This window comes from Primulina huaijiensis, chromosome 6 (genome assembly GCF_012295235.1).
Source record: "Primulina huaijiensis isolate GDHJ02 chromosome 6, ASM1229523v2, whole genome shotgun sequence".
Taxonomy (NCBI): Eukaryota; Viridiplantae; Streptophyta; class Magnoliopsida; order Lamiales; family Gesneriaceae; genus Primulina; species Primulina huaijiensis.
The window spans coordinates 17,636,358-17,663,570 of NC_133311.1; the positions used below are offsets into that span (position 1 = coordinate 17,636,358).

Consider the following 27,213-nt stretch of genomic DNA (forward strand, 5'->3'; position numbering starts at 1 on the left):
GACGGATGTGTATATTTTAACATTCATTATGTAAAGCTAGTAATGGTTACAAGTTTCAAGATCCTCTTAATGCGTGTGAATTAATAAGACACAAAGTGATTAAGTTTTATATTCACGATGTGTTTGAGAAGTGATCATATTAATAATCGCATTTGTTTAATTAATTTTTTAATCGATACGGATAAGATTGATAAGGATATTTATGTTCGATTTACCATCCACGTCACATTCCTAATCTCGACTACCCAAATGTTTATTACCAAGCCCGACTTCGATAGATGTAAACTAAGGATAAAGTTATTTATATTTTTTGTTCTTGAAAGCGATAAAGTTATTTATGATAACAATTGATTTCAAAAGGAAAAAAAAAAAAAACCAATATAAATATTTGTTTGCGGAGCTATAATGCTGTTCTTTTTATCCGAAAGGCTGTGGGGATAAAAAGAAAAAATAAATCTTCAGCGTCCCTTAAATAATTTTTTCTCCAATTTTTTTTCCTACAAATCATCTATATCACATTATCACTAATTAGCATAAAAAATAATACTTTTTCATGGATGACCCAAATAAGAGATCCGTCTCACAAATACGACCCGTGAGACCGTCTCACACAAGTTTTTGTCAAATTTTTAATATGCATCCACGTGTCGTGTGTTAAGAGATGATAATATATTTTAACAAGCATGATGTATTTTGATTGATGAAATTGAAGCTAAGGATTTCGAATTTGTAATAATAGGCTCATTGATTTATTTGGATAAACTCATTTAAAAATATTTTAAATTCTCAACTAGTTAGTTTTTGAATTATAAATTATTTCAAATCATATCTTTTAATAATTTTGTCAAAACCAAATCCTTGCTTCCAAATACAATATTTTATACGACAACGACCTCAAATGTCTCACCTGTTAATTTCTTAAAACGATTAATTGATATTATATTTTAAATTAAATTTTGGAAAAATATATTTTGAATAATCAGTTCACTTAAAAAATTAGCTCATTTTGGATTTTATTATTTTTAATAAAAAAAATTCAAAGAAAATTGGCATCAACTAATAAACTGATTTTTTTTTTTGCTCATATATGTGTGAGTGCCTGTATATGTTTTTCAAGACAAAAACTTGCGTGAGACGATCTCACGGGTCGTATTTTGTGAGAATGATCTCTTATTTGGGTCATGCATGAAAAAATATTACTTTTTATGCTAATAATATTACTTTTTTATTGTGAATATCGGTAAGGTTGCCCTGTCTCACAGATAAAAATTCGTGAGACAGTCTCACAGATAAAGATTCGTGAGACAGTCTCACAAGAGATCTACTCTATGTTCAAAACTTAATATATTTTCTAAATTTTGAGTTTTTTGTAATTGAACTACTAAAAATTGTTTCAACACACTGGCTTTTTTAAAGTCCAATAAATTAAAGTATATCATGAATATATTCAATCCGTGTGGAAGTTGGTGAAAAATCCCTAATCAAAACATTTCTTTGGGTTCACTCCCTACCCACAAAATTGTGGTACTATGTCATACAAATTGTGGTACACTTTATGTGGAAATGTGGTACTAAAAAAATACCCAGAGATTGAACACAAAAAAAAACGATGGCTAGAGACTGAAGGCCAATTTCCCGTCAATCCGTCCCAAATATATAGTACGTTTCATATTTATGATTTTATCTATATTTTTTTATTAATTAATATACCCTCATCATTAAATATATTAACTATTTTCAACAATTTTTTTTATCATATTAAATCATTCACAGAATTTCAATTAATTGAATTTCATATTATTTCTATAATTTACTTTTTCAATAATTTTTTTACTTTGTTTGAAAATATACATAAATTTAAATATATGGACAGAAGAAGTATTGCATTATGTTAGTAATAGTGAAAACCTCGAACAAAATCCTAATTATATTTTTTCAAAAAGAAACGAAATTTTTATTTCTACAAATAAACTATGAAAAACGAAATTACCTTCTTATATACATAACAATTACAAATTACAAAATGGCAAAATAGAGATTAATTTAATCAATATCCTTAAACCCCACCCCAAGCCCACTCCGTATTTAAACAAGCTTCAAGAAGTCTAAGATCCAATCAAAATTAAAACCACCGACTATTCGACCCGAACTATCATTTGACGCGATCCGAAACCCACCCCGAATCAGGACCTGTACCCGGAAAATCAATTCGTCGAACCCGCTCCAACGAGTTCTCTTTGCCGAGCTTGGCGTATAACTTCTCGCGCAGTTGTCTTCCAGATTCCACTCTCTCCATCACCTGCTCCTCCTTGCGAGAGATTTCCCATGTTTCGAAAGCCACGAGTCCTGATTGGTTAAGGGAACCGATAGGAGTAGAAGGCATGCTCGAGGATCCGGTTCTGATAGTCGATGGGCTACGGGGCGATCCGAACCCGGGTTTCCATGTCGGCGGGCTCATGTTTCCCATTCTCATCCTGTTCATCTGTAGACCTTGCAACGATTCGGTGAGCTGATTGATTGACACCGATGGGGACCCGGTGGTGGGAGACAGTGGCGGCGAGTACATGGTTGATTTTGGTGAGGAGCCGTACAAACCCAGGCCGGCGACGAACGAGTCGTGGCCTGGTCGGCTCGGAGAAGCGTCTGGGCTAGTAGTATATGGCAGAACTCGGAGCTGCTCCGGTGTGTGAGCGAAGAAGCAGACGCGACGCCGGCAATGAATCCCGTCCTTGCATGGCTGCGTGCGGTAGCGAGCAGGGTGGAGCCAGCACTCGAAAACCCCGTGCGCGTACTCGCAGGAATCGCCTCTGTTACAAGTTCCCCTGCGAAAGTCCGGGCACGCGCTGCCGGAATAATGGAACTTCCGGGGGTCCCTCCGCCGCGCCTTCTCGCCGGGATGCGCAAAAGGGCATTCCGTCCAGTCATGCGGCCTGGAACGCGTGCATTTCTTCACCTTGAACTCGAACATACGGAAATTATCGCATGAGAAGGCGTCCACCGGGACCTCGAAATCACCAGAATCTCCATCTCCAGCATCTACGGCGTCGTCTTGGTTAGACGGCAGGTAGCGTTGCAACGCAGCAAAAGCATTTTCATAGTGGAAAATATCATAGCTGTTCGGGTAGACATTGTTCGAGTTGGGAGATTGAATTTGAGCCGACGGCTCTTCTATGGGGTGGCGGTCCCAAGATGGGATTTGGACGGTGGGATTTGACTCAGGAGGATCTCCGATCATCATCATCATCATTTCTCTTATCTTATATATAAAAATTCCTAACTTACAAGCTTTCTGTAATGGTTGCCATAGCTTTGCATGCGGAGGGTTCCATATAAACTGGTTCTTTTAACCATGGTCGAATCTATGGACGTAACCATGGTTGGGTTAAAATATTATTATTTGATTCTAGGCTTTTGAGCCGGACATCTGATGTACTACATATTAATTATTGTGAATTAGGAAAGTTAAGTATCAGTCTTCCTCATGGTTTGTAATCCAATATTTGCTAAAAAAAAAATGTAAATTTTATTATTTACAATTCATTTATAAATTAATTTTCTGTATTACGATATAACCTCAACCTTTATTCTTGATATGTACTCGTGTAAACTCTCGTACAAATAAAATAATAATCTATAAATCATGATAGTCAGATAAACTGGAGTATGCAAACTACTCGGACACCCAAAGAGAACCAATCTTATATATTTTGATACTATTTGTAGTATATTTATGGTATGCATTATTATAAAACACGTTGCTATTATCACAAACACAAATTAATTATGAAGTACCAAAAGATTAAATTTTTCTTCACTTCACAAAAATTGAAAATTCAAATGGGAAGAAAATATAAAAGCAGTAACCACCAACCTTAGTACCTTCCCTTTGCATTTACTTCAAACAATTCCTCGCAGGCTTTTGAGTTGCTTAATATTGACCGAGGAAGACTTTTATGGGTCCCAAAATTAATAAGGGAAGTAAAGTAAAAATTTCCTTGACTTTTGGGACATTTTAACTTTGTTGTGCTTCAAGTCTCTGTATCTCACTCAGTTGTTTACTCCAATAAGGTTGGCTTTTCAATTTTTGGGACGAGCATTCATTGCTCCAAGTGGAGGTTTCATTGGATTCTTTCACAATTTTTATTTATATAAATACAAATATATGGTTTTGTCACCAAAGTTATTCATTCATATGAGATGAGATACATTACACCCAAAAAAAAAAAAAAAATTCATTCCCAATTATATTTTTTGTTATCGTTATCGTAAATTTAATGTCAATAATATCACTTGCTAAAGGTTTTTGAGAACAATGTCCCAATGGCTCTGTAAAACATTGGAGTGTGAATTTCCCCTTCGATAAAAATTTGAGTTAGAGTAAGTGATTTCATAACCTTCATTCTTGCAATTTCACACTCTTAGATAGCGGGAGATCGATAGGAAGAAGCTAGGAAGACTGAAATCCCAACTTCCTGTTAACCTGCAGCATTTTCGAGGAATAGCTCACCGGTTAGATCTGACGCTAAACTCGTATAAAACCAACTAACTCTAAACTCATATAATACACACACTACTATTATCATATTATTATATACAATAAAAGAGCAGTACAAATAAAGTCTGACGGGAGGGGGACTAGGCCAAGACCTCCGGAAAAGCTATACAACAATGACATCAAAACATAGGTGAAGACATACTACAACAAGGCAACCCAAAATACAGCAAAACAAAAAGCCAACAAACCAAAGGGTGTCCTGGAATACATCAAACAAAATAGAACAAAAGGGTGGGCAAGGAGAACTCTGCAGTGAACGCCCACCACTGACGCCCAAAGAAGGCGGAAAAACAAGATCAACCAGATTCAGGAGGACGCCCATAGGGCAAACTCGACTGAAGCGCCTTATTACGATAATACCTTCGCTGCTGGGAGCGCGTACGTCCAGGAAGAGGTAAAGATAAGCACTCCGTCATAGAAGAAGTAAGCACAGGTGTCACACCACCAACACTACCCGAATCAAACTCCAATGAACACAATGGTGTAGAAACAGGGGTACCCAAAGGCAATGCAATAGAAACTGGAGGATCACCAACAGGATCCTGGACAGCAGGAAAAACCTCAACCACGGGAACCGGAACATCCACAGGTGTAGGAACATCTGTAACAGAAGAAGGCACTAGATCATCAATGGATTTGGATTTAGACGAGCGGGCCGAAGCTGTAGCTGGCTTATACGGATAACCTGCCGCAGCATTCCCCTCTACCGCGAGCTTACTAAGAAGTGACTTAACCCTGTGGGGACGGGTTTTGACAGTACCCGATGTCTCACCAGGACCTGAATCAGAAGGCAAATCCTGCAAAACCTCGTAATAATTCTTCGTAGAAATAGGTCGATTCGGATCTTTTCTCACAACAGGCCGACGCCTGGGACGCTTAACAACATGTTCTTGAAAATCAGTGTCACTGGACTGGGCCAGATCAGAAGGAATAGCTTGAGCCGATGCAGTAGGAACCGGAATCGGGGAATCTGAGGCAACACCCTTCCCATGAGGCCGGGTCCGGCGCTGGCGAGGAAACTTTCCATTACGAGAGCAAAAATCCAGTGAATGACCCAATAACTGGCAATGAGAAGAATAATGGGGAACGCGCTCATAGACCACCTCCACAACCTGACTATGCTCACCCCAACCTACCCAGATACGCTCCTGACGAGCCTGAAGAACATCAATCTCAACACAAACTCTAGCAAAAGATCCTTGAGTCCCATCGACGGTAATCTCATCAATTTTAACAGGGTTGCCTAAAATCTTATCAATTTTAACAGGGTTGACAGTATCATATTATTATGATACTATACTGTCAGGTCAAATTCGGTTGTTGTCTGACCAAACAAAAAACCCGAAATCTAATTGTAACATAGGTTTGGTAAGTAGCTCTCACGGTCCGTTGAAGGATTTCCGAAGAAGATAATTGTTAGAGTAAAGTTTAAGGGAAACAACCTCTCGTCAGAGTCTGAGTTGTGTCTTAGTTCAAGAGGACAAGTAGAATCTTTTCATGATCACACGATTCAGTTAAAATATCTTGAAATTATGCTTATCTACGCATAATTAGTTAGATCAAAACATAAAATACATATTAGATATTATATTTTTTTCCTTTTTATTTTATTTTTTTCCCCTAGAAAGAAAATTAAATTGCAGAATTGGGGTGGATCTTTATGAGTTGACATGGACTTCTCCAGATGAGCTCAATACGAAAATAACCGATGATTTATAATATTAATAACAAATTGGTTATACTTTTAATTATAATTTCAGTAAATTGAATTTTAATTATATTTTATGTAAATAGAATTATATACATACGTCAAATATTTGAATGGATGCTTTGAGTTACTCAACTAAAATATAAAGATATTATATTATATTGATACTCGAAAATATCAAATAAACAGTTAATTGTTAATGCAAATGAGATTAAAATAAACTAATTAAGCATGTATAAAACACAGAAAGTACATAAAATATATATTTTTAAAAAAAATTTAGAGCGTGTTGGGTTTAGGTACTTGAAATAATGGATTTATTTCAAATCAATTTTAATTATTTGTATGAATTATAGTTGGTTGATTTTCAAATCCATACATAAAATTTAGCCAGATATATTGATTATAGTGACGAATTTCAAATTTAAAATTAATTCGATTAACTTACATGCATCAGTTACAATATAGCCTTAAAATAAATCTAATTGGCAAATTTGAAAAAAAAATTGGAATATAGCATAAGGGACCATGTTAAATATAACGATTTCAATATATTCGAGTTTGTATAATCTATGTCTGAATACATAAACCTCGTATTCCAAATATATTGAGAAATTTGGTTATATTATAATAATGTCTAAGCAGAAAAATCAGATTGATAAAGGGGTCAACTGTCAATATTAGGGATGACAATTTTATCTATTGGTTCGGATAAAGATGACAACGGGAAGGAGCGGGTTTGTCATTCCTATTTCCGTCCCTAATTTCATATTCATCTCCATACCCGTCCCGATCCCCACTTTTCGGGTTCGGGGATTAGCGGGACCCGCCTCTGTCTTCTCCTAATTATTATTAATATTGATATTAATATTAATATTATCACTAATAATAATAAGTTCTGATTTGGGGAATAATCAAACCCGCCTCTGTCTTGTCCCAATTTCCATCAAAATTTTTGAAACATGGATGGGGCGAGTAGAAGGATTTGATCCCCGCTGTTTCGAGTTCGGAGGAAAAAGTGGGGATCAGAGCTGATATGGAGATAGAGATAGAATTCGAAAACGGAGATGAGGACGACAAACCTACCTAGCTCCATCCCATTGCCATCTATACGCAATATAGAAGACTTTATTTAATGTTTTGAGACTATACAGTAGAGACAGTGCAATAATTTTACACCGGCCGTTAATATCGTGAAATGCTAACATGAAATATGGGTTTGTTTATAATTCGATAATGTTTATCTCTTATTTTAATATTAATGACATTAGTTTATATGAATATCTTATATTTTTATAAAATTTGACATATATATATATATTATATTGATAATTCAAACATTAATATTTAATTACATCATTAAAAAAAATATCATGATATGTCGTTTCAAAGCGGTAATTTCTCGTTTCACGAGGGAATATAGACGTTCTCTAATGCCAAGTGGAAGATAGTACGGAAGCCACCTGGAGACAGAAGGATCTCAGTGGTACGCATATTGCAATTTCTGCGTACGGTCCTTCGGGGGTTTGCTCCCCCCTAGGTGTGCCGTTTAGACGAAAGCCGCTACTCGTGCTAAGATGCGCCATTGTAGACAAAATTAAAATAACAAGAAAAATGTTGGGCGTATTAGACTCAAACTTATATTTTGTATTTACATTACAAAAATATAGTTAGATCTTTTATTTATTTATTTTTATTCTCTGTTACTCACGAAATGAGAAAATGTGTGTCAATTTTAGAATAAGTGAAATATATAGTTTCATAAAAATGAACAATATTAATTAACGTGCCACGGGAAATGTTCTCGACCTTAAATTAGTACCCGCAAGAACACAAAGTTGATAATTAGCAAAAAAAAAAAAAAAAAAAAAAAAAAAAAAAAAAAAAAAAAAAAAAAAAAAAAAAAAAAAAAAAAAAAAAAAAAAAAAAAAAAAAAAAAAAAAAAAAAAAAAAAAAAAAAAAAAAAAAAAAAAAAAAAAAAAAAAAAAAAAAAAAAAAAAAAAAAAAAAAAAAAAAAAAAAAAAAAAAAAAAAAAAAAAAAAAAAAAAAAAAAAAAAAAAAAAAAAAAAAAAAAAAAAAAAAAAAAAAAAAAAAAAAAAAAAAAAAAAAAAAAAAAAAAAAAAAAAAAAAAAAAAAAAAAAAAAAAAAAAAAAAAAAAGACAATGAGATTTAGAAAGGGAATTAAAGTTGAGAATTATATCATTTTTATAATATGTTCAAGGATGTAAAGTAACTCATTATATTGAAGTTGTTGGATTGCTCATAGAAAATGCATGCTTTGCATAAAATACGCATGATAACCGTATGTATTAAGATATCCAACAATATATGAGGAACAATAATTAATTTACTACAGTGAGATATTTAATAATGCCATGTCTCAGGGTCTTTACCCGCTCAAACGTGAATACACAATAAGATCATATATGTTTTGTATTCGTTATTGTTTTATGAAAATGACTAACACAAATTGTTATAAGAGTTTGCTCTATCTCATGGTACGTAGATCATGAATGCATTCATAAATTCTATAGCTCCCTGAGTCGTGATCTTGATCCTAGCTCAAAAAAATATGATAACGTAATATTTCTTAATTTGGAGTGCAAGTTAAACTTGTAATTAGTTCAATTTTGAGCTCGAACTTCTATATTTTGATCAGATTAAGGAAATGTTTTTAAATATTTAAAAAACGATCATGATTTTTTTTTTTTTACAAATTATTATATTTAGCTGTAAAATTTCTCTGAATTTTATAATTTCCCTACAATGTTAAATTCACCACTCACAAATTATTATATTTACAATCAGAATATTCTCAATAACTCATGCGATTTTGCAACTTTATTGTAATCGGAATTGATTGTAATCAAACTGTGGCTATAATCGAACTTCTGACTAATCAGAAAAGTAAAATTGTATGCAATGTGGCCTAACATATATCCTTTTAAGTTTTAATTGGTTGCACCAAACGAGTTGTCTACACAAATCCGTGAAAAATAAATGGACAAAAGGATTTGGGATTCCGTGTTTTGGTTACGAAGCTCGAGATATATAATATCTATTTTTTTTTAAAATTTAAGCTACACACTTGCAAATGTAATAACTAATAAGTATTCTTCAATAATAATAATAATAATAAAGTATCATATTGCATTTACATGGGTGGATATGATTTCAAATATATTTGAGTCAACATTAAAAAATCTCTTATATTTGTCCAAATGAATCTGTCCACTTCGATGTAAAATATATTTTTCAATCTAATAATTTGAAATGCATAATTTGATTTGAAATCCTCTACAAATCAAAGTTTTTTCGTTCGAACACTATATATTTCGTGTATGCATTTTGCATAATGGCCACGTGTCCATAACGTGAAGGGAGGCATACGTGCCTGGTTGCATGTCTCCGTTAGAAGCGACACGTGAGATGTCTTTTGGTATTTTGGATAATGTATAGTTATCCTTGTAGAGTTGTAGTTTCAGATCCGCCTAAATTTGGCAGTGATAATAATAATAATAATTATTATTAATTATGTTTATTTAAAATGGACAGCAACTCAGGTGCTGCTAGGCAGACCTCTACGTTGTACTTGGGGATGATTTTGATTGAAGAAGATATTTGATTTAAGGAAGAAGGTGGGAGATGTATTTTAATTGATATTTATTTAGAGAATATTTGAAATATATCATAATTATTATTGAAATATCATAATTTGATACATAATGAATTTGAATTTCTCTCAGAATTTTGTTCACCAAACAAAAAAATCTTTGTATTAATCAAGTATTTGAAAGAAATTCTCCACGAGTGAAACAGTGATATATTTAAATATGATGATTATAGTTAAAGAAAAACTTTATTGATTACGGATAAGTCGAAACTAGGAAAACACCAGCTTTGGGATTGATCTGTTACTCATAATTTCAGCTTTGAAGGTTCAAATGATGGGTTAACTTCTTCTCCGGTTACGTTTGTTTCCCCAAGTCATTAGCCGCAACAATCGCTTAACGAAATTGGATTTCCTATCCCTATTGAATTGAGGTCCAACGATGGATCTAAATTTAATAAGATAACGAGTAATTTAATGTAGTGTAAATCTATAATTTTAAGAAAATATTAGTTAAATAAGTATTACGTAGCCTGGGATCAAATGAAAATAATTCTTAAGTTTCAAGAAATACAACCGACAAACACTTCATCCCATGACAAATATACAAGCAAAAGCATACGGATGTGCAACAACAAATTTGGACCTGTATTAACGTTTCGGATATGGCCGTGACCGCACATGTTTCACTAACCTTGATCCAGCATATAACTAGTTAATCATCCGACACCCAAGGACCTTAAAATTAAAAACAACTCCAGGTAAAATTATGGGGACACTTTCTCACCTTTCCAAATATTATACAATCAACAACAATATAAGAAATACGTACAAGATAAATTTACTGCCCGCAGCTGAGGCATCTTAACAGATGGATAACCTTGAAATTTGTTCCTACACGACCCAATTAATCCAGTATTATGGTTACATATCTCATAGTTTCGAGGGATGGCACAGAGATCAAGCTTGGTGCCAAAACGTGAACTATTCTGTGCTTTTTATTTCATTAATGTTCACGTCTGTGTTACCTGAGTTCTCGTCTTCCCCATTCCTCCCATCATCTAGCAATTGAGTCGGAGGCTCTAATTCTTTCTTGAATTCATCGACCTCTTTCACGCTTAGGAAGCTTGGTTGATTAGTTGAAGATAGAAGCCTCGCCCACATACGGTCAGTAATGACAACATTGTTTTGCCTTTCAGTAACACGCTGCATCCAAACAGTTTGTGGTTATGTTCATACGATATCGAATCCAGAACAAATAATTCATGTTAGTCATACTAAGGCGGCCAAAGATATGAATGTCACTCCATGTTCTAGAACGATTCACATAAACTAGAACAAAACATAAAATAGAAATTGTAAAAAGCACAAACTAAATAGTAACCAAAAACTTCTGAACAAAACTGACTTTTTGTTCACATTTTCTTGTACCATCATTTTTTCCTATTTAACTTTTTTTTCACTCCCGAAAATAACCTGATATCATCTTATAATCTTTAACCAAATCAATTTTGAAAGTTGAAAACACCCCACTAGAAAATTTAAACAATTCCACAAGACTAGTATGACGTTATATTTACAATTAAAACAATCTAAATTAGAGAAATCGAATAATTCATATCTCATTCCTCAATTTATTTTCCAGCAATATTATATTTCTATAAACAACTCAAAATAAAATTAGATATAGTGTTATAATTGTTTCTGTAGCCCTGATTACACAAAACATTTTTCCATTTTCTCCAAATATTTTGACAAAATCGTTTACCTTTTCTTCTACTGTATAAATATAACACATATAGCATCACTAATCTTATCTGTGTGTTTGTATTTACGCCATCAGTGATTAAATTCTCACTTCGTGACTGATTGGATACCAGAGAGCATGAGACCGCACAATTTACTAATTGAATTAATTTGTAAAAATAGATAAAAACTCACATTGAAAGGAATGTATGTATGCCGGCCATTGACAAGCCCACTAGTGAAGCCAGTGTACCCTGCCATTGCTCCATGAACAGCACTTTGAGCAAGAAGTGTGCAATACACATTGTCGGATGCGTTGCTAGGAATGGCACGTATCATGTAAGTTGGATCTGGCACCAGATAGTTAAGTTAGTTGCCAATAATGGCAAGAAATTGGATAAAATAATTTCATAATGAGTGTACTGACCAATGTATTTAAGAGTGATTGGAATTTTACGCAGCATCGAAAAATGTTCCTGTTACAGATGAGACAACCATTCAAATCATCAACATAATTATCAGTTCCATGTTCATGAATAGTCTTGCTCTCTGTTTTTGAAACATATTTTTTCCAAACGACATTATCAAGATAACATATAGAATCATAATAAAGAACAGCCTGATGACAGTCTACCTTTATTTTTTGGGAAATCCACAACCCAACATCTTGAAGTAGCTTATTCCCTGAAGCATCTTGTTCATTTTTTGCTGTAAGAAGCTCCTGTCCTGCTCCTTCAGCTATAACAATGACCATATGTCCATTTTCTTTGAGCCTTTTCTCGATGTATTCAAAAAGTCCACCTTTTCCTTCGAGATAAAAGGGTGATTCCGGAATCAAACAGCAGTCAACATCCCGGCTAGCCAGAGTTGCATACATTGCGATAAATCCTGCACCACGAATCCCAACAAGCATAGAAGAAAATAACAATTATGCATGCATAAAAAAAGTTAAATTGCAACAGTAATTGTAAAGCTTAAAGAGGACGTAGCTCATGCTTTCTTATGTCTCCACACCACAAAAGGGTGGAGAATGAAGTCATTCAAATAACAATGGCTCATTTATTGCTGATGGCTACATATTGAAGTGTTCAAACCCATCTTACCACAATAGCGACCCATTAGTTTCACTACACCAATTCCATTTTCTGCACTCTCAGCTTCAACATGTGCAGCATTTATGGCACGTTGTGCTTCCTCTACAGCGGTATCAAAACCAAATGACTTGTCAATAACCTGATAACAGAAGCCAACACACGACTGAACCTTTCCAGAATGAAAAGCAATATGTTCTGGCACAAAGAATGCTACAAATCAAAAGGCTCCACAAACTCTCGAATAGCAGTGAAAGTGAAAAATCTCAGAAGATACGAGTCATTTATTAACCAGAAAATTTTATAAGAGCCAGTTTTACTGGATATAGTACTATGATTGGCCTTAAAAAACACAGATTTTGCATCTTGGATTAAGAAAAGCTGAATGTCCAAAGTTAAAAATCTGAAGCATTCCATGTAAAGCGCCATCTGGTGTTTATTTGGAGTTAATAACATGTGAGGAACCATTGGAAGAAATTGTCCACCAAATAATAACTGAAGAGTGATACCGGAATATCATTGTCAATTGTTTTGGGTATCCCAGCAACAGCAACCTTCAGGCCTCGCTTCCTGATTTCCTATGAAAAAAATATATATATCATGGTCACTCCCCAGAACAGTATCTCGTCAACTATCAAGCACCTACCACAGAAAATCATAATACCAAATAAACTAATTTTGTGGAAAAATGGCATTGAACCAGCGTGCTATTTCAATCAATAAACCCATAACAGGAAAATTACCCTCAATTTGAGATAGGGGTCAAATCATCAATCAGGACAAATTGCTACCCATATATCTCAAAAAAATTCAACCAAGAAAAGAAAACAAAAACAAAAGTAGATGCAAAAAATGCATGATTCCGTAAGACATGCACAAAAGAGACTAACAAACAGATGCTCTAAAAAAGCCGATTAACGGTGCTCTTCAGAGAGATGCTTGATGAATGCAATAATGCATTTTAAAGTCAATTGATAGGAGCATACTCGATAGATAATGATACCTCATAGATTACAGATGCTCCTTTCTGGGTGCCATCTCCTCCAATTATATAAACCTGACCAGTAATACTGTTCATCAGAACCAAAGTGCAGTTCATTATAAGCCAAAACACTAGATGATTCTTATAATATTAAGTAACACACTTGCCTGGTTAATTCCACGGTCCTGAATACTGTCAACAATCTTAATGGTATCATGACCACCTCGAGATGTTCCCAAGATTGTCCCACCACGCTTATGTATGTCGTTCACAATCTTCGGTGTCAAATTAATTGTGTTCTTTGAATAAAAACCTCTATAGCCTCCCTAAGGAAATTTGCACAAAATGTTAAAATTAAATATCTTCATTATGATAAAAAAGACACGTTGATGATAAACTGATCTTATGAGATTCACAAGTCACAACAGTAATCAAAACGATATTTGGAAGGGGAAAACAGTGAGCAATAGAGCAAGTATCATGATCTAAATGTCTAAGCGGTGAAAGACAATGCTGAACATTTTAAAATAGATATCATCACGATCAAAATAATAATCATCCAACTTACATCAATTCCAAGAACTTTTTCGACCCCATACATATAATCGAGGCTGTGCACAATTTCCCTGATCACAGTGTTCAGTCCCGGGCATAAACCGCCACATGTCACAATACAAGCATGCACCTCGTCTGAAGAAAAATAGACCTGCACAACATCGAAGGATCTAATCAAAATTTGCACAATTTTCCTGATGCTTGAACACAAGTAGAGTTAATACACACCTTTTCACGAGGCCCAGCTCGCCGAAAGTGTATTCCTCTTGGAGTGTCCTTGTGAACAACAACCTGTAAAGTGATTCATAACTACTGATGGAAAGAAAACAAAAGGTTTGAATCTCCTGGACAGGGTTACATTATTAACCAGAGTTGAAATGGTGAAAATTGTGAAGATATAAGCTGAAAAATGATATAGAAATAATTGGCAAGCATAATTGAAGTAGAATACCATACGCAAGCATACAAATTTCACAAATCTCATGCCCGAAACTCAACGACATGAATTAAAACTCATATAGACAAATTACAGCAATTTTATATTCCAAACTAGAGAAATGGGAATCGAATCACGTTCAACGTATAAAAATGACAGTGTCTTATCTTCTTTTTTGTTAATTTTTTTTGAAAGTTGTTAATGATTAACTCTTAGCTTTATTCTATGATCTTTAAATTGACATTGTTGTTCAGCATGTTGTACCCTATCATTCAATGAGCACAATGTTACCTGGAATTAGTTAACCTACATGCATGCTTTGGACAAGTTTCAGTAGCAAAATTGGGAGGCAAAAAAGTAAAAAAAAAAATCTGAACGGTATAACTCACCTTTTGGGGGACAGTGTCATCCATGTCAACAAAGTACTGCCTGAAACATCACAAACCGTATATTATCATGAACAAAAGCAGCAAACAAGCAACAAGATACACATATAAGAAAAGATAACAGTAAGTATAACTCACTTAACAACTGAATATGCAGGGTTGGAGCGTAGTGGATTAGGATAAGTCTGCCAAAAATCAAGTGACAGCAAAATTAATGACATAACTACCAAGAAAGATGGATAAGAGATAAGCCGTCCCACTACACTGTCTTTCTAAATCAGTAAATTGATCATTTCACTGATCCATATTGCCAATTTTTTAAAAAATAATATTCAACCCAACTTAAAGAATATAAGTGCCGTAACATGTTTATTTATTTAGGCCAAGGCCACTGTCGGTACCTTTGTGTGTGCTTGCCTTCAAAAGACAGATAGGAAAATTTACCAATTAATTTCACAAATTATGCTCACTCATAAAATTGATCTCATTATACATCATAATTTATACCAACCTTGTTGTAAACATAAATTGCAGTTCACCAGTTAAAAAAAGGCATGAAGCTTTATCTCATCTTGAACTGCTATATTTATTTTATGCAGTTTTAATTCCGCAAATTCCAATGAAATAACTTCACCATGATACTGAATGATTCTAAAACCCAAATTACAACACTTTGATAGTCAACTCTACAGATACCATAAAAGCGTGGGATCGATAACATATTTCCATCACAACATCAAATCTGTCCGATTCTTCAACTCATTGCACCAATACTGCATAAAATATACATATAATAATCCTACAATAACATAAAATGGTTACAAAACCAAAATTTATCGAAGCATGATCACGCAATCAATACAATCTTCCAAAACATTATAATTTGCGATCACACATCAATTCCTCTATATCATTGAAAAATTCAGAAGCCATACTACCAAACTAAATTAATCAAATCATAATTGTACAAATCAGGGGAAAAAAACTTGATGCCGCCACAACATACATAACCATACATCATAAACGCAAAACAGACATTTTAGCAAAAACTTTGATAGGTTCAAATAGATCAAAACATGTTCACGCATTCTAGTTCATAATAAAATCACACAATAGTACACACCGTGACATTTTAAAACAGAACAATAACGTGACACGATGAATTCACACATATTACAAACATTACTAAACACAACTAATCATCAATACAGATACAGACGCGCAAAACGAAGCGAAACACATACAGGGAGATCAGATATGTAGTCGGTGAAATGAGGTACATCTTGAAGAACGTATCCAAACTCTCCGGTAACCACCTTCATCTGACAATTGTTCTCCGAACCCATATTCTCTCCCAAATCTACAGCTTCCTTTGGATGAGAATCAACGTTTCACAAGAACAAAAAAAAAACTTGTACGAAAATAGCGAGTGTTGCAAATGGTATCCAAACATTTAAAATTTGGTGCTTGGAAAGTGGAAATGATCCTGAGCTTCACGTGGGCCCTTGACTTTAGGGTTACATTTTGTTTCCTGAATTATATTTTTTTAACTAATAAAACCGGTGGCGCCACAAGTGGTATAAGTATGGAAGCTTAAGGTACAATAGCTGTTTTGATGTGTTCTTATCTTACTTTGCTTTGTCCCAATTAATCGTTGTTGATTCTGGTCAACGACATCCTCCGGTCAGGTTATAAATTATTAAATTATTTTTATATTCCGGTTACGTGACTCAGCATGGTTTATATTTTCAAAAATTGTGGTTACACTTTCAATTAGTCAAGCACAAACTAATATGTATCCACGATTTCAAACTCCAAGTTCATGTAAAATACTGTATATTATGTAGAACTATAAAATAGCCAGTGAAGAAATTAATCATAGAGTATGTATAAAATGATATGATAATGTTTCCTTCGAGTTTATATTGAGTATCTTAAAATTAAATTTTAAAAGCAATAGACGTCGGCAAAGGAAATTAGTACTTTTGTAGGATATTTACAAAACACATGATCATCTTGCGGACATCACATTATATGAGATAAATTTAAAAAGTTGTCAGATTAAACGAGATGATCTCGTGTAAAAAATGTAAAGCACTTGATGTTGTGTTTTCAACACAGTAAGGATCCAAATCTATTTTAGAAGTTTCAACTTCTACCTACATTGCATGATATATAGCTTCATGCAGCGAATCCAAGTCTTGACAAGTTCCGATGCCACAAAATAAATTACCTATGCATATTCCCTCATCTCTGACAAAGAGAGAGTAAATTATTACTTAAAATTGTTCTTGCCCACACGTACAAATTAAAGTCACCGTTCTTCTCCTATCCCTTGACCTCGGAGGGCTTGTATTTTTTGAGACTCTTGTTGATTCCTTGAATGGAGCCGCAGGCTGCAGCCACTGCAACGACAAAACAGACAGAGTTTATGAGTTGAAGACCGAGCCAACTCCATGTCTTCGTTCTCATCTTGGACTTCACAATGTGTATTTGTATCGGAAAATATACACCCAGAGGCCAGTATCCAATTGCTCCAAGAAGAGCCAGAACGTCGTTGAAGAAGGGCATCATCATGGCTAGAAACGTGGCAAGCATAACAAAAGAACTTCTCCACACCAGCCTCAAAAGGTTGATGCTACACTTACATTGTGAGTTCTTGCCACTTCCTATGCCGTACTCTTTTGTTACAAAATCTGACTTAGGCCATCTCCCAATGACACAAGATTCGACCGCGCTAAATATTGGTTGTGATATTACCTATGAACAATATATATAGCTCAAATGAGGGAATTTCTTGAAAATTGATCGTTTTTATGGTTCTTGGTTATGACAAATTTTGATACCAGAACAATTCAAGACCTGATATGCTCCAACCAGATGCAACACAATGCATGCATTTGCCAAATCGACCAACCAGAATGGCTCATAAAATCCAAACCCTGTGAGCATATTCCCAGCTGCATTGTTCCCAAATGCAGCATAACCGAGGCAGCCACACATTAAGTAGAATGTTGTTGTAGTTGCCACTGCCACAATGTTGGCCCTTTTCATCACTTCGTTTTCAGGAGGGGACGCCTTAAGCGTATCCTATAGTAACAAATGTACATAGTCTGATGAGCACAATTAACAGAGTAATTGAAAATGTTTTTATTTCGATTCATTTTACCTGTATTTCTACAAAAACTGGAGAATAAGCGTAAGCGAATGCAATATCACCAAATGCTCTGAAAGTTCTCCAGGTTTTATCTGCTGCTGATATACCTTTTCCAACCTCGACTCCGGTTAGGGTGGTCTTTTCTCCTTTTCCTGCAAAGAGCATTATTCTAATTCCTCAAATAGACATGCTAACACGCTCGTATAAAAGTAATCAAAGCGATAGTAATTCACAATTCAAATGCATAACTATGTGTCCTTTAAAGGGAGGCATGAAATGGTTCTCAGATGGAGCGAGGATGGATTGAAACGGGACGTGGTGAAGTGATCGGTCTCAAATGTTCAAAATTTATGTTTTGATGAATAAATTTTCGAAGTTTTAAGCTATCTCCTTGCAAATTTACTGAATCTCCTTAACTGAATCTCCTTATCTGGTCTCGCCTCCCCTGGCCATCGAATGCTGGCCAGCCCGAGCAAACAATTTCTTGGAAACCGAGAATAAATTTCATAACAAGGAAAACTCACCGGAAATTACTTTTGCAAGGGCGAGTCCTACGCCAATAGACGAATACCCAAAAGACATAACAGCTGCAACGACAGAGAGCATAGATAACTTGTGGAAGTTTGGAATTTGAGACAAAAATATTTCAAGAATTCCCATTCCAATCACATATGGATTGTATGAGACACTGGACGAAGCTTCATGGCCCCTTTTGTGAAAGCAGTTCGACTTCTTGATTGCCCTGACATGCGACATTAACAAAAACAAACCATATTTACACATACTAGTCTAGTAAATGGTAGAGTCAATCAAACTTATAAACCTCTCTCAAAAAACACTTGTAGAGCAAATATGGGATCAATACATCTACACCATGACCCAAGTCACCCATTACTTTCGAACATGCAAATTATATCCAAAAACTCGAGTTAAATTATAAGTATACTCACACCATGCTTATTGATGTTGTGATGGTATACCCTACCACAGCTCCACAAAGGAGAGCATACTGAGCCACTATACAAGCCACATACATCGTTCCACCTGATATACTCAACAAAAAAAGATCGATGTTTCAAGAAATCTTTTTGTTTTTGGTAGAAAGTAAGGTATATAATTGAATGTAATCATCATTACCTAGGTTGTTTTTGATAATTTCTTTATAAGTATAGTTTCGTTTTCCGGTGACTGGAGATCGGTAGCAATCTGCCAGGAAACTGGAAGTGTACAATGTGATTCCCGAAAAAACGAGCAGGGTGGCGACTCCGGCGATCCATCCAAGCTGTGCCATACCCCAGGCTAGGGAGAGGACCCCAGAGCCTACAACTGTAGTAATTATGTGTGCACTTGCAGTCCAAACATTACCTGTACGAAAGCAAGAATAATGCTAGTTTAAGACATCGAATGGGAATCAAACATTAAAAAAATCATAAAATTTCAGAAAGAAAAGGGCATTTGCTCCTTTTATTATGGTGTAATATAATGAGATATAATCGGATCATTAGTATTTTTTTGGAGGTCATGCTTTTCAATCCGATGCATTGGCGCTTTTATGTTTCTTTGTGCACGATCTTATTAAAACACTTTTTTTTCTTTATATTTTATCTGTAATTTTTGTAAAAATATAGATTTATCCCAGGACAAATTAAAGTATGTTTTTTCTTTTTTCTAATAAAAAAATTCTTGTTGAAAAAACGAAAACAAGAACAACGGATGCTGCCGCACGCTGTTCTTCTCTTGCTAGCATTTCTTTTCTGAGAATTTAATGCAGAGAAAATTCAAAAGACCCTTACTCTATATTCTGTGATAATATTGGGATTTGTAGCTTTGCGATTTTAATATTTCAAGATTGTTGATATGACATCATAGATATCAATATCATGTCATATCTGTGTTATATCAAAAAAAAAAAAACTAAAATTTCAAAAATAACAAAGATATGTGAGAATAAAATATCAAGCCAAACATACAAAACCAAAAATATGGTAATTTGCATCAGTCTCAGTGTTGCATCTTACCCGAGGTAGGAATGAGAAATTTATACTCGTTTCAAGAATATATTTTCCCTTCAAATCTAAACATTCAATCAACAACACCCAAAAAAAAAAAAAAGCCGCATCATCAAAATCTTCACAAAAAAATAATCATATATATATAATTAAAAAATTGAATATAATGCTTCCCTCACTGTTAAATGTTCTACTCTAAATTTTTTCCCTCCAAATCTCAATGCATGAAGGAGATGGAGGTTTGCATGGGGTGGCCAGAAATATCATCGAATTCTGTGTTTTTTTTTTAATTTATTTGAAAAATATATCGTTTTTGAAACCTCTAAAAATTACCTGTTCTTCTGGGCTTTCCATCATCATCTAATTCTGCAGTACCGGCAATTTTCTGAACCTCCAAGGCTGATTCACAAGCCTCAATTTGAATACTTTCATCCACAAACCTCATCTCTCTAATTAATAATTTTTCTCTAAATAATCTGACGATATTTAAAACTGGCCATGCATGTTAAATAATCCAAACATTTTGGAACTGATTTCATCCTGGTTTATAGGCCATGTACATGAGCAAAAGAGACCTGAAAAAAAGTTTAAAAATGTCATTTAATGATTAAAAAATTTGTCAAACTTATGCGTGTGTGAAGTTGAAAAGCGATTCTTCTTTTAAAAATGTTTCCCTTGAATTAATAGTTAAGAAAGTAGAAAAAAGTTAATTGTTTCAAATAAACAGGTGGTGGAAACATGTGTTGAGTCAATAATATTTATATGTGTTTGGCAAAATGAGATTTCAAAATGAGTTTGACATTTGATAGGATTTCATATAATTTCATTTATCTAAGTGAAATCTTTACAAAATTGACAGAATTTCATGAGATTTTATGATATTTAAACAATCAAATTAATTTCACAATTAAATTTATATTACTTATAAATTTTAAGTTTTTTTTCAAATTATACAAAATACCGTTTATCAAAAATATATATTATGAATTAACACTATTAGATTATATAATAAAAAATATTTTTATATTTAAAAATTCTGTAAATTATTTCTTTTTCCTAAACAAACTTCATTCTTTTTAATACTAAAAACCTAATTTGTCAAAAATTTCTAACTTTATTTTTAATTTCATCTTGATCATAAACTTTATATTTTTTGATTTCTTTTAAAAAACTATCTAATAAAAAAAATATATTAAAACAACTTTTTTTGTTCTTGATAAAAAATACGAGTATTTATATAAATATTATTAATAAAAATTTAAAAATAAGCAATAATTTTTTTATAATATAAGGACAAAAAAGTTTAATTGTCAAATCAAATTCCAAATAATATTTTTTTAAATGATTGTCAAACACCAAAATGGAACTCCAATTCCAATTCCAATTCTAATTCTTATTTTTTTTTTTAAATATCCAAATACACCGTATTAAATGATCTATTTTCTTTAGCAGTTTTCAAGATGCCAGAAAAGTGTAAAAATGTGCATAAATAAAGCCAGCCATTAAATGTGTTTCAATTCGACTGCCTTTTTGCAAAATTTTCAAACAGAATAATGCCAGTGTTGGGTTGTATTCTTTATTTTTCGATTTTGATATACTGATCTTCCGCTGCTTTATTCTTTCCATTGTGTTTTCATATTATTAATTCCATCAAATAAGGTACATTTATTTATTGGATCATATCGTCGACGTTAACCCTTTACAATCTAATGTTCGTCGTCGTTGGTCAAAACATGTGAGATTTATTCTTGACTCAACATAATATTTTTGAAACAATAATCACTATTAAATCTATCATAGGTCACTTTATGGTAGTATGTTTTAATATAATATGTTCAAATGATAATTTAAATTCAAAATAAAAAATACGAAATAATTAATTGAACATATATATTAAAAGAGAATGTTACTCATAGACTCAACCATCTACCCTGATGATATTCATGCAATAAATACAATTTTCCTTAACATTCTAATTTGCGATTGCAATGGACGTCTGCGATGGACGTCGGAAAGAATTCACAGGCTATTCTATGAGATTTTAACTTCCGACAGTACTTTTGTAGTATACAGAAACTCGATGGAATGATGTTTATTTTTTAGAATGGAAACAAATGATCACTTCTAACAAATCAGCACGTGAAACCTACCAATTTTAGAGGTTTCAACTTCTACGTAACATGCATGGATATATAGCTTCATGCAGCGAATCCAAGTCTTAACAAGTTCGTCACCACAAATAAACTGCCTATATATGCATATTCATTCATCTCTAACAAAGAGAGATCATCACATTATTACTTATAATTTAGAACTCGTGCTCGCCCGCGTAAACAAATTAAAGTCATGCCATTTTTTCCCCTATTCCTTGACCTCGAAGGGCTTGTATTTTTTGAGACTCTCGTTGATTCCTTGAATGGAGCCGCAGGCTGCAGCCACTGCAACTACCAAACAAACCGAGTTTATTAGTTGAAGACCGAGCCAACTCCATGTCCTCGTTCTGATTTTGGACTTCACAATGTGCAGTTGTATAGGAAAATATACAACCAGAGGCCAGTATCCAATAGCTCCAAGAAGAGCCAGAACGTCATTGAAGAAGGGCAGCATTATTGCTAGAAACGTTGCAAGCATAACAAAAGAACTCCTCCACACCAGTCTCAAAAGGTTGAAGCCACACTTACATTGTGAGTTCTTGCCACTTCCTATACCGTACTCTTTTGTTACAAAATCTGAGTTAGGCCATCTCCCTATGGCCCAAGATTCCACCGCGCTAAATACTGGCTGTGAATATACCTATGAACAATATATAGCTTCAAATAAGGGAATTTCTTGAAAGTAGATAGTTTTTATGGCTCTTGATTATTAAAAAACCTGACAACGTACAGAACAATTCAAGACCTGATATGCTCCAACCAGATGCAACACAATGAATGCATTCGCCAAATCCACCAACCAGAATGGCTCGTAAAATCCAAACCCTGTGAGCATATTCCCAGCTGCATTGTTCCCAAATGCAGCATAACCGAGGCAGCCACACATTAAGTAGAATGTTGTTGTAGTTGCCACTGCCACAATGTTGGCCCTTTTCATCACTTCGTTTTCAGGAGGGGACGCCTTAAGCGTATCCTATAGTAACAAATGTATATAGTCTGATGAGCACAGTTAACAGAGTAATTGTAAAAAGTTGGTATTTTGATTCATTTTACCTGTATTTCCACCAAAACTTGAGAATAAGCGTAAGCGAATGCAATATCACCAAATGCTCTGAACATTCTCCAGGTTTTATCTGCTGCTGATATACCTATCCCAATCTCGACACCGGATAGGGTGGTCTTTTCTCCTTTACCTGCAAAGAGCATTATTCTAATTCCTCGAGACATGCTTACACACTCATATAAAAGTAATCAAAGCGAGAGGACTTAACAATTCAAATGCATAACTATGTGATCTTAAAGGGGAGACATGAAATGGTGATCAGATGGAGCAAGAATGGATTGAAGAGGGGGGGTGAAGTTGTCGGTCTCAAAGATCCTTGAAATTTTACTGAATCTCCTTTCTGGTCTGCCTCCCCTGGACATAGAATGCTGGCCTGCCCGAGCAAATATTTCCTTGGAAACCGACAATAAATCTTATAAAAAGGAAAACTCACCAGAAATGACTTTTGCAAGGGCGAGTCCTACGCCAATAGACGAATACCCGAAAGACATAACAGCTGCAACAACAGAGAGCATAGATAACTTGTGGAAGTTTGGAATTTGAGACAAAAATATTTCAAGAATTCCCATTCCAATCACATATGGATTGTATGAGACACTGGACGAAGCTTCATGGCCCCTTTTGTGAAAGCAGTTCGACTTCTTGATTGCCCTGACATGCGACATTAACAAAAGCAAACCATATTTACACATACTACTCTAGTAAATGGTAGAGTCAATCAAACTTATAAACCTCTCTAAACTCACTTGTGGAACCAATATTGGATCAATACATCTACACCATGACCCAAGTCACCCATAACTTTTGAACATGCAAACTATATCCAAAAACTCGAGTTAAATAATTATAAGCATACTCACACCATGCTTATTGATGTTGTGATGGTATACCCTACCACAGCTCCACAAAGGAGAGCATACTGAGCCACTATACAAGCCACGTACATCGTTCCACCTGACGTACTCAACAAAAATAGATCGATGTTTCAAGAAATCTTTTTGTTTTTGGTAGAAAGTAAGATATATAATAGAATGTAATCAGCATTACCTAGGTTGTTTTTGACAATTTCTTTATAAGTATAGTTTCGTTTTCCGGTGACTGGAGATCGGTAGCAATCTGCCAGGAAACTGGAAGTGTACAATGTGATTCCCGAAAAAACGAGCAGGGTGGCGACTCCGGCGATCCATCCAAGCTGCGCCATACCCCAGGCTAGCGAGAGGACCCCAGAGCCTATAACTGCTGTAATTATGTGTGCACTTGCCGACCAAACATTTCCTTAATGAAAGCAAGAATATTGCTAGTTTAAGGCATCGAATGTGAATCAAACATTAAAAAAAATCATAAAAAATTCAGAAAGAAAAAGGGGCATTTGCTCCATTTTGTTATGGTGGAATATTATAAGATATAATAAGATTATTAGCATTTTTTTTAGAGGTCAATATATATATGCTTTTCAAATCTGAATGCATTTTTCAATATTTTCTAAAAAGATATATTTTCCCCGGACAAATTAAAGTATGTTTTTTCGTGTCTCTAATCATAAATTCTGGTTGAAAGAAACCAAGAAAACGACAAGAACAACGGATACTGCCGCACCATGTTCTTCTCTTGCTAGCATTTCTTTTCTGAGAATTTAAGGCTGAGAAAATCTAAAAGATCCTTACTGTATATTACGTTAACATCATTCTCAGTAAAATATTGACTCGAGGTGGGAATGAGAAATTTATACTTGTTTCAAGAATATATATATATTTCCCCTTCAAAATCTAAATATACCAATCAACAAAAAAAAGCCGCATCATCAAACTCTTCACAAAAAAACATATAATAAAAAATTAAACATAATACTTCCCTCATTGTAAATTGTTCTACAGTAATTTTTGTTTTCTCCAAGTCTCCAATTCGTGCATGGGGATGGAGGTCAACGAAACATGTATGCATAATTAATATCATCAAATTATATATTTTTTATTTTATTCGAAAAAATATAGTTTTTGAAAACCTCAAAATTACCTGTTCTTCTGTGCTTTCCATCATCATCAAATTCTGCAGTACTGGCAATTTTCCGAATCTCCAAAGCTGATTCACAAGCCTCAATTTGCATACTTTCATCCACAAACCTCATCTCTCTAATTAATTATTGGTTTCTCTAAAAAATCTGACGGTGTTTAAAAATGGCCTTGCAAGTTAAATAATCCAACATTTTAGAACTGAATTCACCCTAGTTTATAGTCGCCATGTACATGAGTAAAAGAGACCTGAAAAAAAGTTTTAAAATGTCATTTAATGACTGCAAAATTTGTCAAACTTATGCATCTGTTGGGCTGAAAAGTGATTCTTCCTTTAAAAATGTTTCCCTTGAATTAATAGTTAAGAAAGTAAAAAGTTAATTGTTTCAAAGAAACATGTGTTTGAGCCAATAATATTTATCTTTGGTATATTGGATATGTTAAAGAAAGAGTAAAAGTAGACTTAGTTAATGAGCTATTTTCTTTGGCACTTTTCAAGATGCCAGAGAAGTGTAAAAATGCGTATAAATGAAGACAGCCATTAAATATGCTTCAACTGTCTTTTTGGAAAGTTTCATTAATCGGAATAATGCCAGTCTTGCGATGTATTCTTTTTTTTATTCGTTCCATGCATGGTGTTTTTCTTTTTCTTTTTGAACAAATAAAGTACATTTATTTCTCAGAGAACGAGATCCTACCGTTGGTATTACTCTCGTTATAATCCAATGGTCGTTATCGATCAAAATATGTGTGGTTCATTATTGATTTCACAATTTTTTTTAACACATAACATGTTTAATTTAATTGATCATCCAAATTCATATATATATATATATATGAATGATTAATTGAACGTGTTGTATTAAAACATAAAGAGAGTGTTACTCTAAGTATATATACTCAACCATCTACTATGAGGATATTAGTACTCTTAGGATTTTTTATTGAATTAAACCTTATTTATAGTGTCTCTGATTCTACATATAATGATTATTTTATATTACCATACCTTTTTCTAATAATAACATTAGGCAAAAACTTGTGTGAGACGGTCTCACGGGTCGTATTTGTGAGACGGATATCTTATTTGGGTCATCCATAAAAAAGTATTACTTTTTATGCTAAGAGTATTACTTTTTATTGTGAATATGAGTAGGGTTGACCCGTCTCACAGATTAAGATCTGCGAGACGGTCTCACAGGAGACCCACTCATAACATTAAAATAAAGGGTGGTAAATTTTTTTTATATATAAAGTAAGTTGTCTTGTTTTAGATTTTGATCTTGCAACTTGTCAAATTTTGATTTTTATCAATAAGTTAGATTATTTTTTGATTTGTTCATTTTTCCGTCTGAAACTAATAAATTCATCGAATATTGATAATTTGACAACCAATTTTCTCATATGTTGCTTATGTGACGAGAACAAAACCTATATTATAAAATTATTATAATTGGATTCGCTTCCTAATATGTCTCCCGTTTCAAATAATTTTGTATATTTTATCATGTTAAATAAAATAGAGTTTCAATATGTTACTTGGCGTACAGTGCAATACATGGTGTGATGCGAGTAACTAGTTAAATGTTATGAAAAACTTAAAATATTTTGTTGGAAATGAAAGTATTAAAAAACATTCAATGATGAAATATAACTAAAGTAAATAAATGTCTTTAATAAACAGATGAAACAGATTTTAATTCATCAGATAAAAAAATAAATATAAAATATGTTTGAACTTTTTTAAATAAAA

At 33.8% G+C, this 27,213-nt stretch overlaps 4 protein-coding genes across 6 annotated transcripts; all 4 read right to left on the reverse strand.

Moving 5' to 3' along the window:
• Positions 1-1,974: 1,974 nt before the first annotated feature.
• LOC140978823 (zinc finger CCCH domain-containing protein 23) lies at positions 1,975-3,361 on the reverse strand. The gene has a single exon (XM_073444053.1). It carries the CDS (start codon positions 3,245-3,247, stop codon positions 2,153-2,155), a length of 1,095 nt encoding a protein of 364 aa, XP_073300154.1. The 5' UTR covers positions 3,248-3,361; the 3' UTR covers positions 1,975-2,152.
• Positions 3,362-10,500: 7,139 nt separating this feature from the next.
• LOC140979868 (ATP-dependent 6-phosphofructokinase 6-like) lies at positions 10,501-16,583 on the reverse strand. Of its 2 annotated transcripts, XM_073445480.1 has the most exons (15): positions 16,314-16,583; positions 15,208-15,254; positions 15,073-15,112; positions 14,476-14,538; positions 14,261-14,398; positions 13,860-14,018; positions 13,714-13,767; positions 13,220-13,288; positions 12,723-12,852; positions 12,254-12,507; positions 12,047-12,095; positions 11,815-11,969; positions 10,902-11,079; positions 10,706-10,767; positions 10,501-10,611 (listed from the first exon to the last, which is right to left on the reverse strand). In XM_073445480.1, exons 1-14 carry the CDS (start codon positions 16,413-16,415, stop codon positions 10,715-10,717), a joined length of 1,491 nt encoding a protein of 496 aa, XP_073301581.1. In that variant the 5' UTR covers positions 16,416-16,583; the 3' UTR covers positions 10,501-10,611; positions 10,706-10,714. The 2 variants fall into 2 exon arrangements, with proteins under 2 accessions (XP_073301581.1, XP_073301580.1); XM_073445479.1 differs by lacking the exon at positions 10,501-10,611 and having other exon boundaries at positions 10,619-10,767.
• A 525-nt stretch (positions 16,584-17,108) lies between these two features.
• LOC140979965 (amino acid permease 8-like) lies at positions 17,109-20,845 on the reverse strand. 2 transcript variants are annotated; one of them, XM_073445637.1, is made up of 8 exons: positions 20,569-20,843; positions 19,364-19,591; positions 19,177-19,270; positions 18,751-18,968; positions 18,239-18,378; positions 17,932-18,159; positions 17,718-17,829; positions 17,110-17,474 (listed from the first exon to the last, which is right to left on the reverse strand). In XM_073445637.1, the coding sequence occupies exons 1-8, from the start codon at positions 20,678-20,680 to the stop codon at positions 17,398-17,400; spliced, it is 1,209 nt and encodes a 402-aa protein (XP_073301738.1). In that variant the 5' UTR covers positions 20,681-20,843; the 3' UTR covers positions 17,110-17,397. The 2 variants fall into 2 exon arrangements, with proteins under 2 accessions (XP_073301737.1, XP_073301738.1); XM_073445636.1 differs by having other exon boundaries at positions 17,109-17,829; positions 20,569-20,845.
• A 1,441-nt stretch (positions 20,846-22,286) lies between these two features.
• On the reverse strand, positions 22,287-25,866 carry LOC140979964 (amino acid permease 8-like). The gene is made up of 7 exons (XM_073445634.1): positions 25,465-25,866; positions 24,499-24,726; positions 24,312-24,405; positions 23,885-24,102; positions 23,442-23,581; positions 23,134-23,361; positions 22,287-23,028 (listed from the first exon to the last, which is right to left on the reverse strand). The coding sequence occupies exons 1-7, from the start codon at positions 25,574-25,576 to the stop codon at positions 22,597-22,599; spliced, it is 1,452 nt and encodes a 483-aa protein (XP_073301735.1). The 5' UTR covers positions 25,577-25,866; the 3' UTR covers positions 22,287-22,596.
• Between the last annotated feature and the right edge of the window lie 1,347 nt (positions 25,867-27,213).

Coding starts and splice junctions, on each gene's coding strand:
- LOC140978823 (XM_073444053.1), bottom strand. CDS start 3,247: ATGATGATGATGATGATCGGAGATCCTCCTGAGTCAAATCCCACCGTC.
- LOC140979868 (XM_073445480.1), bottom strand. CDS start 16,415: ATGGGTTCGGAGAACAATTGTCAGATGAAGGTGGTTACCGGAGAGTTT. Junction 13,768..13,859: donor AGGACCGTGGAATTAACCAG/GCAAGTGTGTTA, acceptor ATTACTGGTCAG/GTTTATATAATTGGAGGAGA. Junction 12,508..12,722: donor ACTAATGGGTCGCTATTGTG/GTAAGATGGGTT, acceptor TTCGTGGTGCAG/GATTTATCGCAATGTATGCA.
- LOC140979965 (XM_073445636.1), bottom strand. CDS start 20,680: ATGAGGTTTGTGGATGAAAGTATTCAAATTGAGGCTTGTGAATCAGCC. Junction 19,592..20,568: donor TGGAAAGCCCAGAAGAACAG/GTAATTTTTAGA, acceptor GCTTTCGTACAG/GTAATGTTTGGACTGCAAGT. Junction 18,379..18,750: donor CCTTGCAAAAGTAATTTCCG/GTGAGTTTTCCT, acceptor TGCTCTTTGCAG/GAAAAGGAGAAAAGACCACC.
- LOC140979964 (XM_073445634.1), bottom strand. CDS start 25,576: ATGAGGTTTGTGGATGAAAGTATGCAAATTGAGGCTTGTGAATCAGCT. Junction 24,406..24,498: donor AATTGTCAAAAACAACCTAG/GTAATGCTGATT, acceptor TGAGTACGTCAG/GTGGAACGATGTACGTGGCT. Junction 24,103..24,311: donor ACAACATCAATAAGCATGGT/GTGAGTATGCTT, acceptor GTCGCATGTCAG/GGCAATCAAGAAGTCGAACT.